The sequence below is a fragment of the Hemitrygon akajei genome, chromosome 22 (genome assembly GCF_048418815.1).
Source record: "Hemitrygon akajei chromosome 22, sHemAka1.3, whole genome shotgun sequence".
NCBI lineage: Eukaryota > Metazoa > Chordata > Chondrichthyes > Myliobatiformes > Dasyatidae > Hemitrygon > Hemitrygon akajei.
This window is the reverse complement of record NC_133145.1, coordinates 35,242,067-35,257,926: the sequence shown is the minus strand read 5'-3', so window position 1 is coordinate 35,257,926 and position 15,860 is coordinate 35,242,067. Positions and strand designations below refer to the sequence as shown.

Below are 15,860 nucleotides of genomic sequence, written 5' to 3'. Positions count from 1 at the left end.
GTGTGTGAAGATATCCACACTGCTCTGGAGTTTGATGGTTCAAGGGTAATAACTGTTCCTGAGCCTGGTAGTGTAGGACCAAAGGCTCCATAATTTCACACATAAATTATGTTTTTAAAAGCTTCTTTTCTTTTTTATAGAATGCTCTCTCCAGCACCATTTGTTTTACCCAATACTACATCAACACTTGGTGCACTGTACATGATGGTAGTTTGATAACAGAAACAGACCCTGCAGAAGGTGAATCAGAGCTTTCCAGGGTGACTCATCTGGTGAGTCTTTAGGTGAAAGTGTGAATATGGTGAAAAGGTCTGCACATTCTGAGGCCAGGATTTGGATTAATTGATTATATAATTTATCATGGTTTATATTGGTACTTTATATACCTATCCCTGTAAACATCCACTGCACACAGGACTTCAAATCTGCTTGTGTTTGGAAGGCAAATGCACAAATACATACACAGCCCTGCTAACAATTTTGACCAGCCAGCTCTAAATCATAACAATTGGCAATCATAAAATTTTGTCTTTCACAGATTATGAAATTACATTTTATATTAATCATTAGTTATCTATGCATAATTTTACACCAATGATTAATACTTCGAGTTATAAGGATTCAGAAGTTTTCTTGGAATTAAAATCAATTGCTGAAATATTGTACCTGGATGGTACCTTCTACAGAATTTCAAAAGAGCCAGGAAGAATATTCCAACTGCAAGACCTCCAACAACGATACCTACTGCTGTGAGGCCTTTTTCGTCAGGTGGTTGATCATTAATTGGCTGATTTGTAACTTTAAAAAAAGCAGAAAAAGCTGTAAATTTCATCATCAATCTTTATAAGAACATTGATGTCACTTCCTTATACACTCCACAATTTTTAAAAATCAGTCATGTTGATCTCCAAGCAAAACAGTGATTCCCATAACCACCCTGGAACAAACACCCTCAAGAGATAAATATAGCCTCTAAAGCATAACAAATATAAGAAAAACAAGAATGATTGGAACAACCAAAGTATAACAACTTCCCTATCATTCAATGAGATTGTGGCTTTTATCTCAGCTGTATTTTCATACACTTTTCCCATATCTCTAAATACCAAAACTTCTAATTATCTCAATCATGGAAATATTTAGCGACTCAACCTCTGCAGTCTCCATGGGTTGACTAACTCCTGATGAATTCCTTCTTCTCATCTGGGTCATGAAAGGCAACCCTGAATTTTGAAACTGATGCTGTGTCCAGACACTTCAACCAGGGAATATCAACAACATGTGAAGAACCATGATAATTTTGTACCTTCCAATGAGGTCAACACTGATTTTTGTTAAATTTAAGGGAGCTTAGTGCAAAACCCCTATTCTAGGAATTAACCTTGTTACCCATTGCTCCAGTCTCTCTACTGCAAACACATAGGCAAATAGTATTCCAAATGTTGACTCACGAGGGCCCTCAATAATTGGAGCAAAATAGCCCCATTCTTGAAGTCAAATCATCATGCAATTAAAACCTAATAAATAATCTAGCTTCCTACTTATTGCATCATATGGAAATTAAATTTCAGTGATTGTGTCAAATGCTGTGTACATTGCTCTAAACACCAACAGCTTTCAATTTATCACTAGTTAATGGTGGAGCAGGTTTGACAGGCCAGATGACATCATCATGTTTCTATTTTTTATGTTCATATATTCAATTGTTTCCCTGCCCCACCACTCCCATCTGCTCTCTGTACCTTCCCCCTTTGATTCCTCATCTGCCTCTAAGTCAGCCTTACCTGAATTCACCTATCACCTGCTAGCTCTTATTCCAGCCCTTCTCTTCACCCTGTAATGGTTTATATCTCTCCTCTTTCAGTCCAGATGGAGGGGCTAAACCTGAGATATCAATTGGCCATTTTTCTTACAGACTCTATTTGAACCATTAAGTTCTTCCAGCTTTTTCTAGCTAAGACTGATCACTGCAGCTCCCCATTTGTCATGCCTCCCAGACTGAAAATATCCAGCATATTTCTAATTTTTTCTCTATATCCCAAAATTCAGACGAGGCCAGTATATTGCATCTTGTGACATATGCTAAAATTTGCTTTGTTACACCCACTCACAGTTCTTCTGGAAATCCAAATTAAGTAAGTTGGCAGCATTGAGAGCCAGAAATATTGTGGCAATTAGTTAAATAATCACTTTCCTAATCATGAAAAAGAAGATTATGAACATACTTGAGATACTGTTCCTGGCTTCATATTTACGCTCTGCCTCATTCCACACAGCACAAGTGTAGTTATACTCCTGGTCAGTTTCTGACGTTATAATTGGAAGTGTGCTGATAATAGAGATCAGTCCTTGAGCAGTTTCTTTTCTTTCAGTTTTTGAGTTAAGTGTGAGGTTTTTCCCATCGACGGTCCAATGAATCTGAGCGGAAGGATATCCAGTTGTTTCACAAGTGACCACCTTGGTCATTTCTGCCAAATTAACTAAGGCCAGTTTTGGCAAACTGTAGGGAGCTAAAAAGACAGCATTGTATTATTTGATAATATTTGCCAATCTTTCATTATTCCAAAATCTGCCATCCCTGCCATAGTATTCCAGCACGGCCACTGAAAATCAAAGCTCTTAACACTTAATAATGGCTGAACACAACCCAATTGCTGTCACAGCACAGGTAGTCAGCAGGTCTCACAGAATAGATGCAGCAACCAGAGAGACCCTGAGCTCTGCCTCAGAGGCTTTCACTTTCATGAACATGAAATATAACAACTTCCCTATCATTCAATGAGATTGTGGCTTTTATCTCAGCTATATTTTCATACACTTTTCCTACATCTCTAAATAACCAAATTAATATTTATCTAGGTCATGGAAATATTTGGCAACTCAACTTCTGCAGTCTCCATGAGTAGACTAACTAGCTTCTGATGAAATCCTTCTCATCTGGGTCATGAAAGGACAACCCTGAATTTTGAAACTGATGCTGTGTCCAGACACTTCAACCAGGGAATATCAACAACATGTGAGGAACCGTGATAATTCTGTACCTTCCAATGAGATCAACAATGATTTTTTTAAATTTAAGGGAGCATAGGTCAAAAGCCCTATTCTAGGAATTAACTTGGTTACCCATTGCTCCAGTCTCTCTACTGCAAACCCATAGGCAAATAGTATTCCAAATGTTGACTCACCAGGACCCTCAATAATTGGAGCAAGATGGCCCCATTCTTGAAGTCAAATCATCATGCAATTAAAACCTAATAAATAATCTGGCTTCCTACTTATTGCATCATATGGAAATAAAATTTCAGTGATTGTGTCAAATGATGTGTACATTGCTCTAAACACCAACAGCTTTCAACTTATCACTAGTTAATGGTGGAGCAGGTTTGACAGGCCAGATGACATCATCATGTTTCTATTTTTTATGTTCATATATTCAATTGTTTCCCTCCCCCACCACTCCCATCTGCTCTCTGTACCTTCCCCCTTTGATTCCACATCTGCCTCTAAGTCAGCCTTACCTGAATTCACCTATCACCTGCTAGCTCTTGTTCCAGCCCTTCTCTTCACCCTGTAATGGTTTATATCTCTCCTCTTTCAGTCCAGATGGAGGGGCTAAACCTGAGATATCACCTGGCCATTTTTCTTACACATGCTACTTGAACTATTAAGTTCTTCCAGCTTTGTCTAGCTAAGACTGATCACTGCAGTATCCCATTTGTCATGTCTCCCAGACTCAAAATCACCAGCATATTTCTAATTTTTTTGTCCATATCCCAATATTCAGACTAGGCCAGTATATTGCATCTTGTGATATATGGTATAATTTGCTTTGTTACACCCACTCACAGTTCTTCTGGAAATCCAAATTAAGTAAGTTGGCAGCATTGAGAACCAGAAATATTGTGGCAATTAGTTAAATAATCACTTTCCTAATCATGAAAAAGAAGATTATGAACATACTTGAGATACTGTTCCTGGCTTCATATTTACGCTCTGCCTCATTCCACACAGCACAAGTGTAGTTATATTCCTGGTCAGTTTCTGACGTTATAATTGGAAGTGTGCTGATAATAGAGATCAGTCCTTGAGCAGTTTCTTCTTTTTTGGTTTCTGAGCTGAGTGTGAGGTTTTTCCCATCGACGGTCCAATGAATCTGAGCGGAAGGATATCCAGTTGTTTCACAAGTGACCACCTTGGTCGTTTCTGTTAAATTAACTAAGGCCAGTTTTGGCAAACTGTAGGGAGCTAAAAAGAGAGCATTGTATTATTTGATAATATTAGCCAATCTTTCATTATTCCAAAATCTGCCATCCCTGCCATTGTATTCCAGCACGGCCCCTGAAAATCAAAGCTCTTAACACTTAATAATGGCTGAACACAACCCAATTGCTGTCGCAGCACAGGTAGTCAGCAGGTCTCACAGAATAGATACAGCAACCAGAGAGACCCTGAGCTCTGCCTCAGAGGCTTTCACTTTCATAAACATTCATCAAGGTACAAATATTATTGTATTGAAAAGCTGAACTTCATACCTATGCTAAACAACTAATTAAGGAAAATATAACCATCCCAGGAGACATTTTTCATTCCTTTGAATGGATTCTGCTATGCTTACACCAGCTTTAAGCTGCAAAGCCCTGGGTACAGATTCCTTGAGGACACTCTTGGTGCAACACAGGGGCAACCACTGCCTGTGGGGTATGCCACTACGATGGAGAGATATCGGTTAATTCTCAGCATTAATGCCAAGGGATCCTTGCCAGCATATGTTGATGCAACAACACCAAAAGTAGGTAATCTACTCAGTGGTACAGTCATCCACCATGAATGGATACTTTCACCCTACCAGTTACCTGGTGAGTTTACTAATATAAGTGGGGGAGGGGGAATTGGCTTCAGTGAAAGTGATATGATTTGGGACATTCTGGAGATTTAAAACCTGTTATATGAATGCAAAGCTATTCTTTGTTTTTACAGATAAAATTCTCATACAGTATTTATTTACCTACTGTAACCTTCTATCTTTTTTTCATAAATGAAGTCTATTTTTGTAATAATAAAAGCAAAACAAAGGTGTTTTGGGGAAGTGAAACTGCATTTTACGTCAGTTAGAATGAACCAGTTTTTGAAATAAAAAACAAGGAAAGCATACTGTTACTCACCTTTAACCACTAAAACGATGTCAGCTTCCTGATATCCCAGATCTGTATCCAAAAAGTAAATATATTTCCCACTATCTGAAAGTTCTGTTTTTTGAAGTACCAGCGATACATTTTGTGGATCCGGAGAAAGTAATTTGATTCGATCCTGAGCTTTCCTGGGATTATGACTTCCATTAAACTTAAAAACTAGAGTATTATTTCCATCATATTTTCTCAATTCAATGATTAGGAGTTTGGGTTTACTTGGCTTTGCTGTTGTCAGGTTGCATGGCAATATCGTGTCCTCGTTAAATATTCCCGTCACCGTCTCCTCGCACTTCAAAGTCACGAACTCTGCAAAACAATACATCCCATCATCTTCCATTACTATCGTCAGTGTTGAATGAGCTAGTGACTGAAAAACGATTTACTACTTACTGCGTTCAGAGTAAACGTTTGCACACAGCACCAAGTAAAAATATATCTGTAGGTTTAAATCCATTTCCAAGATTCCCTTCATCTGCCTGCCGATTTAAACACAATATACAATAAATGTTTAAAGATCAGAAATCGGATGTTTGCCAGGAATTTCATATAATGTAAATTCCAAGTAGGTTACAGAAAGATAAATTGCATCAACTACATTCGATTCCTATATATGTTTGATCAATCAGAAAACCTCGTATAAGTAACCCACTGGTTTTCTAGTTTGCTCTACGTTCAGCAGACTCTCCGCGACTGCGGACATTCGCTGCCTGGATCAAAGTGTTAATGCAAACACAGAAAACCAGTAGAGCTAAAGCAACAACCAAGTGTTGGAATCTACAGAGGGCAACCGGATTTGCCATTTCGATCCATTTGAGAAAGCTGCAAGAGTCTGCAATCACCTGTGGAGGAACCGCGGAGCCAAACTTACCAACGCGCCTCACGCCATCCCCCCGAGAGCCTGCGAAATTCGTATTCGATTCGGCGGACTGGGGACTTCTGTTTCCTGGACTTTCAACTTTCTGGCTTTCTGTTTCAATCTGAATGGCGAGGACGGAGGTGGCGATACCGAGTTTCAAGTCTATAAATAACTACTGTACCGAAGATTTATGCCTGACATGCAACTTTTTAAAGTTGTACGGCTGTTAAACTTGCAGGTAACCCGCAGCCTCTTCACCAGCAGCTCACTCGGAAAAGAAGTGTCTTATGAAATGAAGGTCAATGGCGTGCTGCGAAAACCGGAACTAATGCGGGAAATACCCTGGAATGTGATTTCAGCAAACCCGACCCTTTCTTGTAAGAAGTATACTGTCCCCAGCTGGACTTTCTCTTTATTCCACCGCTCCGGCATTTGTTCCAGAGACATTGTCTAAAGTCCATCTTCCAGTATTTATTTTAGTTTTCTTCGTCAACGTCAATTAATATTGTGGACTGACATCGCAAATATTTACATTCATAACGAGCACAAAATAATCATTTCCACATTCTGAGCGTTGGTTTGGGTTGCACCGATGATCTGTACTGGCAAGGAAAGCTCTTTGTGGTTAAGTGAGCCACACACACACAAACGAAGCTGTAGACTGATCAGGCTTCCAGCAAACGTAAAGGGAGGGGGCTGGTGGGAGAATCTCTCAAAACTCAAAAGAATAAAATTTTAATTTTAAGTTAGTACAATGAGAGCAGTTGATCAATATCAACAATCAATATACAAGATTAACTCCCTGTTGCTCCTTTATAAGGTATCTCCAGTACCTGATGAAGTGACCACTGAGTGTATGTTTGTAGTCTTTTGCTGCTCCAACCCATCAGCTTCAAGGTTTGATGTGTTGTGGGATCAGTAGTTCTGTAAACCACTGTTGGAACACATTGTTTATTTGAGTTACTGTCGCCTTCCTGTCAGCTTGAACCAGTCTGGCCATTCTCCTCTGACCTCTCTCATTAACAAAGCAATTCCACCCACTAAACTGCTGCTCACTGGATTTTTTTAAAATTCAAACAATTCTGGATAGAGTTTTGATGTGCATGCAAATCCCAGGGGATCAGCGGTTTCCGAGATACTCAAAGCCACTCCGTCTAGCACCAACAATCATTCCACACTCAAAGGCACCTCGATCACATCTCTTCTTTTTGGTCTTTTCTGATTGGCTGCCATTGATTAGTGGTGTTCTGTAATATTTGGTTTTGGGACTGCTTTTTATCACAATATATGTCAATGATGTAGATGATGGACTCGATGGCTTTGTGGCCAAGTGATGATACAAAGGTAGGTGGAGGGGAAGGATATGTTGAGGAAGTAGGGAGTCTGCAGAACAACTTGTACAGGTTAGGAGAATGGGTGAAGAAGTGGCAAATGAAGTAGAGTGTAGGGAATGGTATTCTAGTGCATTTTAGTAGAAGGGATAAAGCTGTAGACTATTTTCTAAACAGAAAATTTTCAGAAAGCTGAGGTGCAAAGGGACTTGGGAATCCTTGTGCAGAATTCCCTAAGGGTTAACTTGTTGTTCAAGTTGGTGGTAAGGAAGGCAAATTAAATTTTGAGAGGATGAGAATAAAAGCAAGGATATAATGCTGAAATCTTTTAAGGCATTGGTCAGACTGCATTTGGAGCATTGTGAGCAGCTTTGTGTCTCTTATCTAGGAAAGGATAAGCTGGTATTGGAGAGGGTTCAGGGATGGTTTGTGAGAATGCTCCTGGCAATGAAAGGGTTAATGGCTCTGGCCACCAAGGACAACTTCTGTCCTGCTGTTATAAGACAATTGCATGTTTCCCCAGTATGTTAAGATGAACCCTTGACCTCACAGTCTGCCTCATTATGACTTTACATCTTGTAGTCTATCAGCACTGCACTTTCACTGTAACACTATTATGCACACTGTTACTGTTTTACACTGTAAGACCTCAATGCACTTCTGTAATCAACTGATCTGTATGAATTTTGTGGAAGGCAAATTTTTCACTGTACCTTGGTACACATGATAATAGTAAACTGATTCCAATTCTAATTCTTCTCTATCGTATGCCAACCAGACCTTCACACAAAATTCCAGGTGCTGACTTACCCACCATTCCTACCAGTGTACACATCATTAACCCTACATGACACATATTATGGTAGATGACTATTGCCCGGATTGTCTGTGTACCTACTTGCCCACTTTCTATACTGTATACCTGAACTTTTGCCTTAATCATCAACCCTAACAACCCTATCACATTGTAAGCATTGAATGAGATAATTCTTGGTATTGTGCCCTGGGCTTCCACATCTGTTAAGAGTCTAAGCTTATATGGATTGTAGGATGGGTCTGAACATGGATTTTGGAATCACAAAATAGCTTTCACATTAATTTTCTGACTGAAAAACCTGCCATTACAATAAAATCATTCTGAATACTGTCTGAAATTTGGAGTTTTTTATTTTAAAAGTTAATTATTAAAGATATATTACATTTCCACAAAGTTAAGTAATCGAACAGAAAGGATTTATTTTTCTTATTGACTTAAGCTGTTCAGTGCCTTGATTATAATCTTCAGAAAGTCAGGCTTCATCTTGTCTGCATCTTGGAAAATTCATTTAAAGTTTTCTGTTGATGTCTTTCAGTTCAGATTCCAGTTCTTTTATTTGGATGCAGAAAGAATAGCATGATTGGCTGATTAAACTGAGTTATCAACACAGGAATCTGGTGAAAATATATTGACAATAGTGATTTTGCTAATTTACATGAATAATTGTTGATCGACAAGAGTAGATTGATGACAGAATCTGGCTTTTTTTGAGAATTAACTTGATACACATATTCTATTTTCTTTGTCGTCTGTTGGAGAAAAAAATAACTCATCAGTTGAAGGATGGAATTAAAGTAACCTCAGAGGAAACAAATACTTTGCATTTAAAGAGAAGTACATGAAGGACAGACAATAGGTGCAGGAGTAGGCCATTCAGCCCTTTGAGCCAGCACCGCCATTCAATGTGATTATGGCTGATCATCCACAATCAGTACCCCTTTCCTGCCTTCTCCCCATATCCCTTCACTCTATCCTTACGAGCTCTATCTAACTCTTTCTTGAAAGCATCCAGAGAAATGGCCTCCACTGCCTTCTGAGGCAGAGCATTCCATAGATCCACAACTCTCTGGATGAAAAATGAGTACCGGCAAAATGCTGGGGGTTAACCTCACGATAGACTGGTGTCCTATCCGGGAGGGGGACAGGGGGGGAGGTCTTGTGCTCTCAGTCGCCTCATGCCACGGAAACTGGCATAAGCACCGGCCTGTGGGCAAAGTACTGGAGAGTTTAACATCGGTAGCTGAGCGAAGGGCGCTGAATAGGCTACGGTCAATTATGGATAACTCTGAACATCCTCTACATAGCACCATCCAGAGACAGAGAAGCAGTTTCAGCGACAGGTTACTATCGATGCAATGCTCCTCAGACAGGATGAAGAGGTCAATACTCCCCAATGCCATTAGGCTTTACAATTCTACCGCCAGGACTTAAGAACTTTTTAAAAGCTATTATTAATGCTTTATGAGATAGTGATTTAGATGCATATCATATTTTTTACTGAGTTAAGTATTGTATGTAATTAGTTTTGCTACAACAAGTGTATGGGACATTGGAAAAAAGTTGAATTTCCCCATGGGGATGAATAAAGTATCTACCTATCTATCTATCTATTTATCTATCTATCTATCATATAAGGCTCGGGACAAGAGTTGTATGACACATCAGAACTCATGCGTGAAAAAATTGATGCATGGAATATAAAAGATTGGCCACCCCTGTTCTAGATCATGTTGATACTAAACAGCAGGAGGAATTGGGGCTGCTGAAGAATATTCTGCTGAATAAATCCCCAGAGCTTGATGTGATCTATCCCAAGTTACCGGGAGAGGCAAGACAGGAGATTGCTACAGCCTTGACAGAGATCTTTGTATCCTCTATATTCACAGGTCCCGGGGGAAATGGAGGATAGTCAATACTGTTCCTCTATTTCTGAGACAAACCAGCAAACTACAAGCCTGTGAGCCATAAACAAAATTATTGGAGAGAATTGTTATGGATAGGTTCAAGTCACATCTGGAAAAGCAAAGACCACAAGTCACAGGAGCAGAATTAGTCCAATTGGCACATCGAGTCTACTCCATCGTTCCATCCTTTGGAGGAGGACATGTATCACAAACTTTATTGTGCTTTTTGAGGTAATTGATAATGGCAAGGCAGTAAATGCTATAGTAAAGCTGTGGATAAGATTACTTGTGGTAGGTTAATCCAGAATACTAAGGCCCAACAGATCCATGGAGACTTGATAGGTTGGATGCAAAATTGGCTTGGCCATGAAAAACAGAGTATAATTATGCAGGGGTGTTACTCTGGCTGGAGGTCTGTGGCCAGTGACGTTCCACAAGGTTCAATGCTGGGACCTCTGTTATTTGTGATTTATATAAATGATTTGGATGGAAATAAGTGGTTGATGAATAAGTTTGTAAACAATGCAACAACTGGGGGAGTTGTGAATAGTGTGGAAGGAATCAGTAGGATATACACCAATTGGAAATACGGGCAGAGAAGTTGCAGATGGAGTTTAATCTGAATACATGTGAGGTGCTGTACTTTGGGAGGTCAAATGCACAGGGAATTTGTTCAGTAAATAGCAGGAAGAGACGAGCATGATTGTACTTAGGGATATTGAGGAAGAAGTCAATAGCTCATTGAAAACGGCAACACAAGTTATTAAGGTGGTAAGGAAGGGATTTGGCAGACATGCTTTCAGCATTTGGGGTGTTGAGTATAAGCATTGGGAAGTCATATAATTTCCCGTATCCACCTCCAATGGGATCCCACCACCGAGCATATCTTTCCTTACCCCACTCTTTCTGCTTTCCACAGGGATAGTTCCCTACGTGACTCACTTGTCTATTCGTCTCTCCCATCCTTTCCCACCGAACCCCCTCCCGGCACTTATCCTTGTAAGCAGAATGAGTGCTACCCCCTGCCCTTACACTTCCTCCCTCACCACCATTCAGGGCCCCAGACAGTCCTTCCAGGTGAGGCGTCACTTCACCCATGAGTCGGCGGGTGTGATATACTGCATCCGGTGCTCCCGGTGAATCCTTCTATATATTGGTGAGACCCGATGCAGACTGGGAGACCGTTTTGCTGAACACCTACGCTCTGTCTGCCAGAGAAAGCAGGATCTCCCAGTGGCCACACATTTTAATTCCACATCCCATTTCCATTCTGATATGTCTATCCATGGCCTCCTCTACTGTCAAGATGAAGCCACCATCAGGTTGGAGGAACAACACCTTATATTCCGTCTGGGTAGCCGCCAACATGATGGCATGAACATTGATTTCTCTAACTTCCATTAATGCCCTCCTCCCCTTCTTACCCCATCCCTTATTTATCTCTCTCTCTCTCCCCCCTTTTCTCTCTCCCCCCTTTTCTCTCTGCCCCTATCACAATCACTCCTTGCCTGCTCTCCATCTCCCTCTGGTGCTCCCCTCCCCCTTTCTTTCTCCCTAGGCGTCCTGTCCATGATCCTCTCCCTTCTCCAGCAGTGTATCCCTTTTTCCAATCAACTTTCCAGCTCTTAGCTTCATCCCTCTCCCTCCTGTCTTCTCCTATCATTTTGGATTTCCCGCTCCTCCTCCCACTTTGAAATCACTTATTATCTCTTCTTTCAGTTAGTCCTGACGAAAGGTCTTGGCCTGAAATGTCGACTGTACTTCTTCCTATAGATGCTGACTGGCCTGCTGCGTTCCACCAGCATTTAGTGTGTGAGGCAGATTATTATCTAGGCAATGATAAATTGGGAAAAGGAAATGTGTTTCAAGTGGGTGCCTTTGTACATTGATAGTTGAAGCAAGCAAGTATTCAAATTAGATGATTTTCATCGCAAAAGCAATGTTGTCATCTTGGTGCAAGCCCAACTGGAGTTTTGGTCTCCTTATGTGAGAAAGAATCGGTTTGTCATGGGTGGAGTGAATAAATGTTAATAGAGAGATCCCTGAGATGGAATGACCATTGTATGCAGAGAGATTGGCTCAGGTAGGCAAATATCAACTTTAATTCAGAAGAATAACGTTGGACTTCCTAAAAGCCACGCACTCAAAAAAACTAACAGGACTAAATAGAGGCTGAGGAGTGCAGAAGAAGGGGTCATGGCTCAAGATATGGTGTATACCATACCGAGATCAGGAGAATTATACACACAGGAGGGAGTAGAGGCCAAACCATTAAATATATTCAAGAGGGCAGGTAGATGTATAGAGCAGGGGTTCCCAACTCTTTTTATGCCAGGGACACCTACCATTAACCAAGGAGTCTGTGGCTCCAGGTTGTGAACCCCTGGTTTAGAAGGATGAAGAGAAACAGGAATGCAGTAATACTGGAGTGAATGATCATCCATGATCATGTTAGATGGTGACACAAGCACAAATGGCTGGATGGCATATTTGTCCCCTATGTTCTATGTTTCAAGGTTTTCATGTCAAATGGACCAAATCCCATTCAGTCATTACACCTTGCTGATCTGAATAGTTCATTTTTAAGCAATGCCTAGCATTTGTTATACATGCATTTAAGTAGTTTCCTGAACTTGTGTTTCTCTCATTTTAAGACATAGAAACATAGAAAATAGGTGCAGGAGTTGGCCATTCGGCCCTTGGAGCCTACACCGCCATTCAATATGATCATGGCTGATCATCCAACTCAGAACCCTGTACCTGCTTTCTCTCCATACCCCCGATCCCTTTAGCCACAAGGGCCATATCTAACTTTCTCTTAAATATAGCCAATGATCCGGCCTCAACTGTTTCCTATGGCAAAGAATTCCACAGATTCACCACTTTCTGTGTGAAGAACTTTTTCCTCATCTCGGTCCAAAAAGGCTTCCCCTTTATCCTTAAACTGTGACCCCTCATTCTGGACTTCCCCAACATCAGAAACAATCTTCCTGCATCTAGCCTGTCCAATCCCTTTAGAATTTTATACGTATCAATAAGATCCCTCCTCAATCTTCTAAATTCCATTGAGTATAAGCCTAGTCGATCCAGTCTTTCTTCATATGAAAGTCCTGCCATCCCAGGAATCAATCTGGTGAACCTTCTTTGTACTCCCTCTATGGCAAGAGTGTCTTTCCTCAGATTAGGGGACCAATCTGCACACAGTACTTCAGATGCGGTATCACCAAGGCCTTGTACAACTGCAGTAGAACCTCCCTGCTCCTGTACTCAAATCCTTTTGCTATGAATGCCAACATACCATTTACCTTTTTCACCGCCTGCTATACCTGTATGCACACCTTCAATGACTGGTGTACAATGACACCCAGGTCTTGTTGCACCTCCCCTTTTCCTAATCGGCCACCGTTCAGATAATAATCTGTTTTCCTGTTCTTGCAACCAAAGTGGATAACGTCACATTTATCCACATTAAATTGCATCTGCCATGAATTTGCCCACTCACCTAACCTATCCAACTCACCCTGCATCCTCTTAGCATCCTCCTCACAGCTAACACCGCTGCCCAGCTTTGTGTCATCCGCAAACTTGGAGATGCTGCATTTAATTCCCTCATCTAAATCATTAATATATATTGTAAACAACTGGGGTCCCAGCACTGAGCCTTGCGGTACTCCACTAGTCACTGCCTGCCATTCTGAAAAGGACCCGTTTACTCCCACTCTTTGCTTCCTGTCTGCCAACCAATTCTCTATCCACATCAATTCCATACCCCCAATACCGTGTGCTTTAAGTTTGCACACTAATCTCCTGTGTGGAACCTTGTCAAAAGCCTTTTGAAAATCTAAATATACCACATCCACTGGCTCTCCCCTATCCACTCTACTAGTTACATCTTCAAAAAATTCTATGAGATTCGTCAGACATGATTTTCCTTTCACAAATCCATGCTGACTTTGTCCGATGATTTCACCTCTTTCCAAATGTGCTGTTATCACATCATTGATAACCGACTCTAGCATTTTCCCCACCACCGATGTCAGACAAACCGGTCTATAATTCCCCGGTTTCTCTCTCCCTCCTTTTTTAAAAAGTGGGGTTACATTAGCCACCCTCCAATCCTCAGGAACTAATCCAGAATCTAAGGAGTTTTGAAAAATTATCACTATTGCATCCACTATTTCTTGGGCTACTTCCTTAAGCACTCTGGGATGCAGACCATCTGGCCTTGGGGATTTATCTGCCTTTAATCCCTTCAATTTACCTAACACCACTTCCCTACTAACATGTATTTCCCTCAGTTCCTCCATCTCACTAGACCCTCGGTCCCCTACTATTTCTAGAAGATTATTTATGTCCTCCTTAGTGAAGACAGAATCAAAGTAGTTATTCAATTGGTCTGCCATGTCCTTGTTCCCTATGATCAATTCACCTGTTTCTGACTGTAAGGGACCTACATTTGTCTTGACCAATCTTTTTCTTTTCACATATCTATAAAAGCTTTTACAGTCATTTTTTATGTTCCCTGCCAGCTTTCTCTCATAATCTTTTTTCCCTTTCCTAATTATCCCTTTGTCCTCCTCTGCTGGCCTCTGTATTTCTCCCAGTCCTCAGGTGTGCCGCTTTTTTTTTTGCTAATTTATATGTTTTTTCTTTCGACTTGATAATATCCCTAATTTCCCTTGTCAGCCATGGGTGCACTACCTTCCCTGGTTTATTCTTTTGCCAAACTGGGATGAACAATTGCTGTAGTTCATCCATGCAATCTTTAAATGCTCTCCATTGCATATCCACCGTCAACCTTTTAAGTATCATTTGCCCGTCTATCTTAGCTAATTCACATCTCATACCTTCAAAGTTACCTTCTTTAAGTTCAGAACCTTTGTTTCTGAATTAACTATGTCATTCTCCATCTTAATGAAGAATTCCACCATATTATGGACACTCTTACCTAAGGGGCCTCGCACGACAAGATTGCTAACTAATCCTTCCTCATTGCTCAATACCCAATCTAGAATGGCCTGCTCTCTAGTTGGTTCCTCGACATGTTGGTTCAGAAAACCATCCCGCATACATTCCAAGAAATCCTCTTCCTCAGCACCCTTACCAATTTGGTTCACCCAATCTATATGTAGATTGAAGTCACCCATTATAACTACTGTTCCTTTATTGCACACATTTCTAATTTCCTGTTTAATGCCATCCCCAACCTCACTACTACAGTTAGGTGGCCTGTACACAATTCCCACCAGCGTTTTCTGCCCCTTAGTGTTATGCAGCTCTACCCGTATCGATTCCACATCCTCCAGGCTAATGTCCTTCCTTTCTATTGCGTTAATCTCCTCTCTAACCAGCAACACTACCCCACCTCCTTTTCTTTCCTGTCTATCCCTCCTGAATATTGAATATCCCTGGATGTTGAGCTGCCATCCTTGGTCACCCTGGAGCCATGTCTCTGTGATCCCAACTATATCATATTCATTAATAGCTATCTGCATATTCAATTCATCCACCTTGTTACGAATGCTCCTCACATTGACACACAAAGCCTTCAGGCTTGTTTTTACAACACTCTTAGCCCTTATACAATTATGTTGAAAAGTGGCCCTTTTTGCTTTTTGCCCTGGATTTGCCTGCCTGCCACTTTTACTTTTCACCTTACTACTTTTTGCTTCTACCCTCATTTTACACCCCTCTGTCTCTCTGCACTTGTTCCCATCCCCCTGTCATATTAGTTTAAATCCTCCTGAACAGCAGTAGCAAACG

General features: G+C 40.8%; 2 protein-coding genes across 4 annotated transcripts in view; both read right to left on the bottom strand.

Annotated features, from left to right (window-relative positions):
- LOC140714622 (opioid-binding protein/cell adhesion molecule-like) overlaps positions 1-6,511 on the bottom strand; it is a 71,871-nt gene extending 65,360 nt beyond the window's left edge. The window contains exons 1-6 of one of the 3 annotated variants that reach the window (XM_073025978.1): positions 6,058-6,509; positions 5,580-5,665; positions 5,163-5,495; positions 3,961-4,245; positions 2,226-2,510; positions 746-798 (exon numbers count right to left, since the gene is read on the bottom strand). In XM_073025978.1, coding sequence (XP_072882079.1) covers positions 746-798; positions 2,226-2,510; positions 3,961-4,245; positions 5,163-5,495; positions 5,580-5,661 — 1,038 coding nt within the window. In that variant the 5' untranslated portion in view covers positions 5,662-5,665; positions 6,058-6,509. Of the gene's footprint in view, positions 1-666; positions 799-2,225; positions 2,511-3,960; positions 4,246-5,162; positions 5,496-5,579; positions 5,666-6,057 lie in introns of all 3 variants that reach the window. The other 2 variants (XM_073025977.1, XM_073025976.1) reach the window with 2 other exon arrangements.
- A 2,014-nt stretch (positions 6,512-8,525) lies between these two features.
- The window catches only part of LOC140714625 (butyrophilin subfamily 1 member A1-like), an 89,489-nt gene continuing 82,154 nt past the window's right edge, over positions 8,526-15,860 (bottom strand). The window contains exon 7 of the mRNA XM_073025982.1: positions 8,526-8,942. Coding sequence (XP_072882083.1) covers positions 8,908-8,942 — 35 coding nt within the window. The 3' untranslated portion in view covers positions 8,526-8,907. The remainder of the gene's footprint in view (positions 8,943-15,860) is intronic.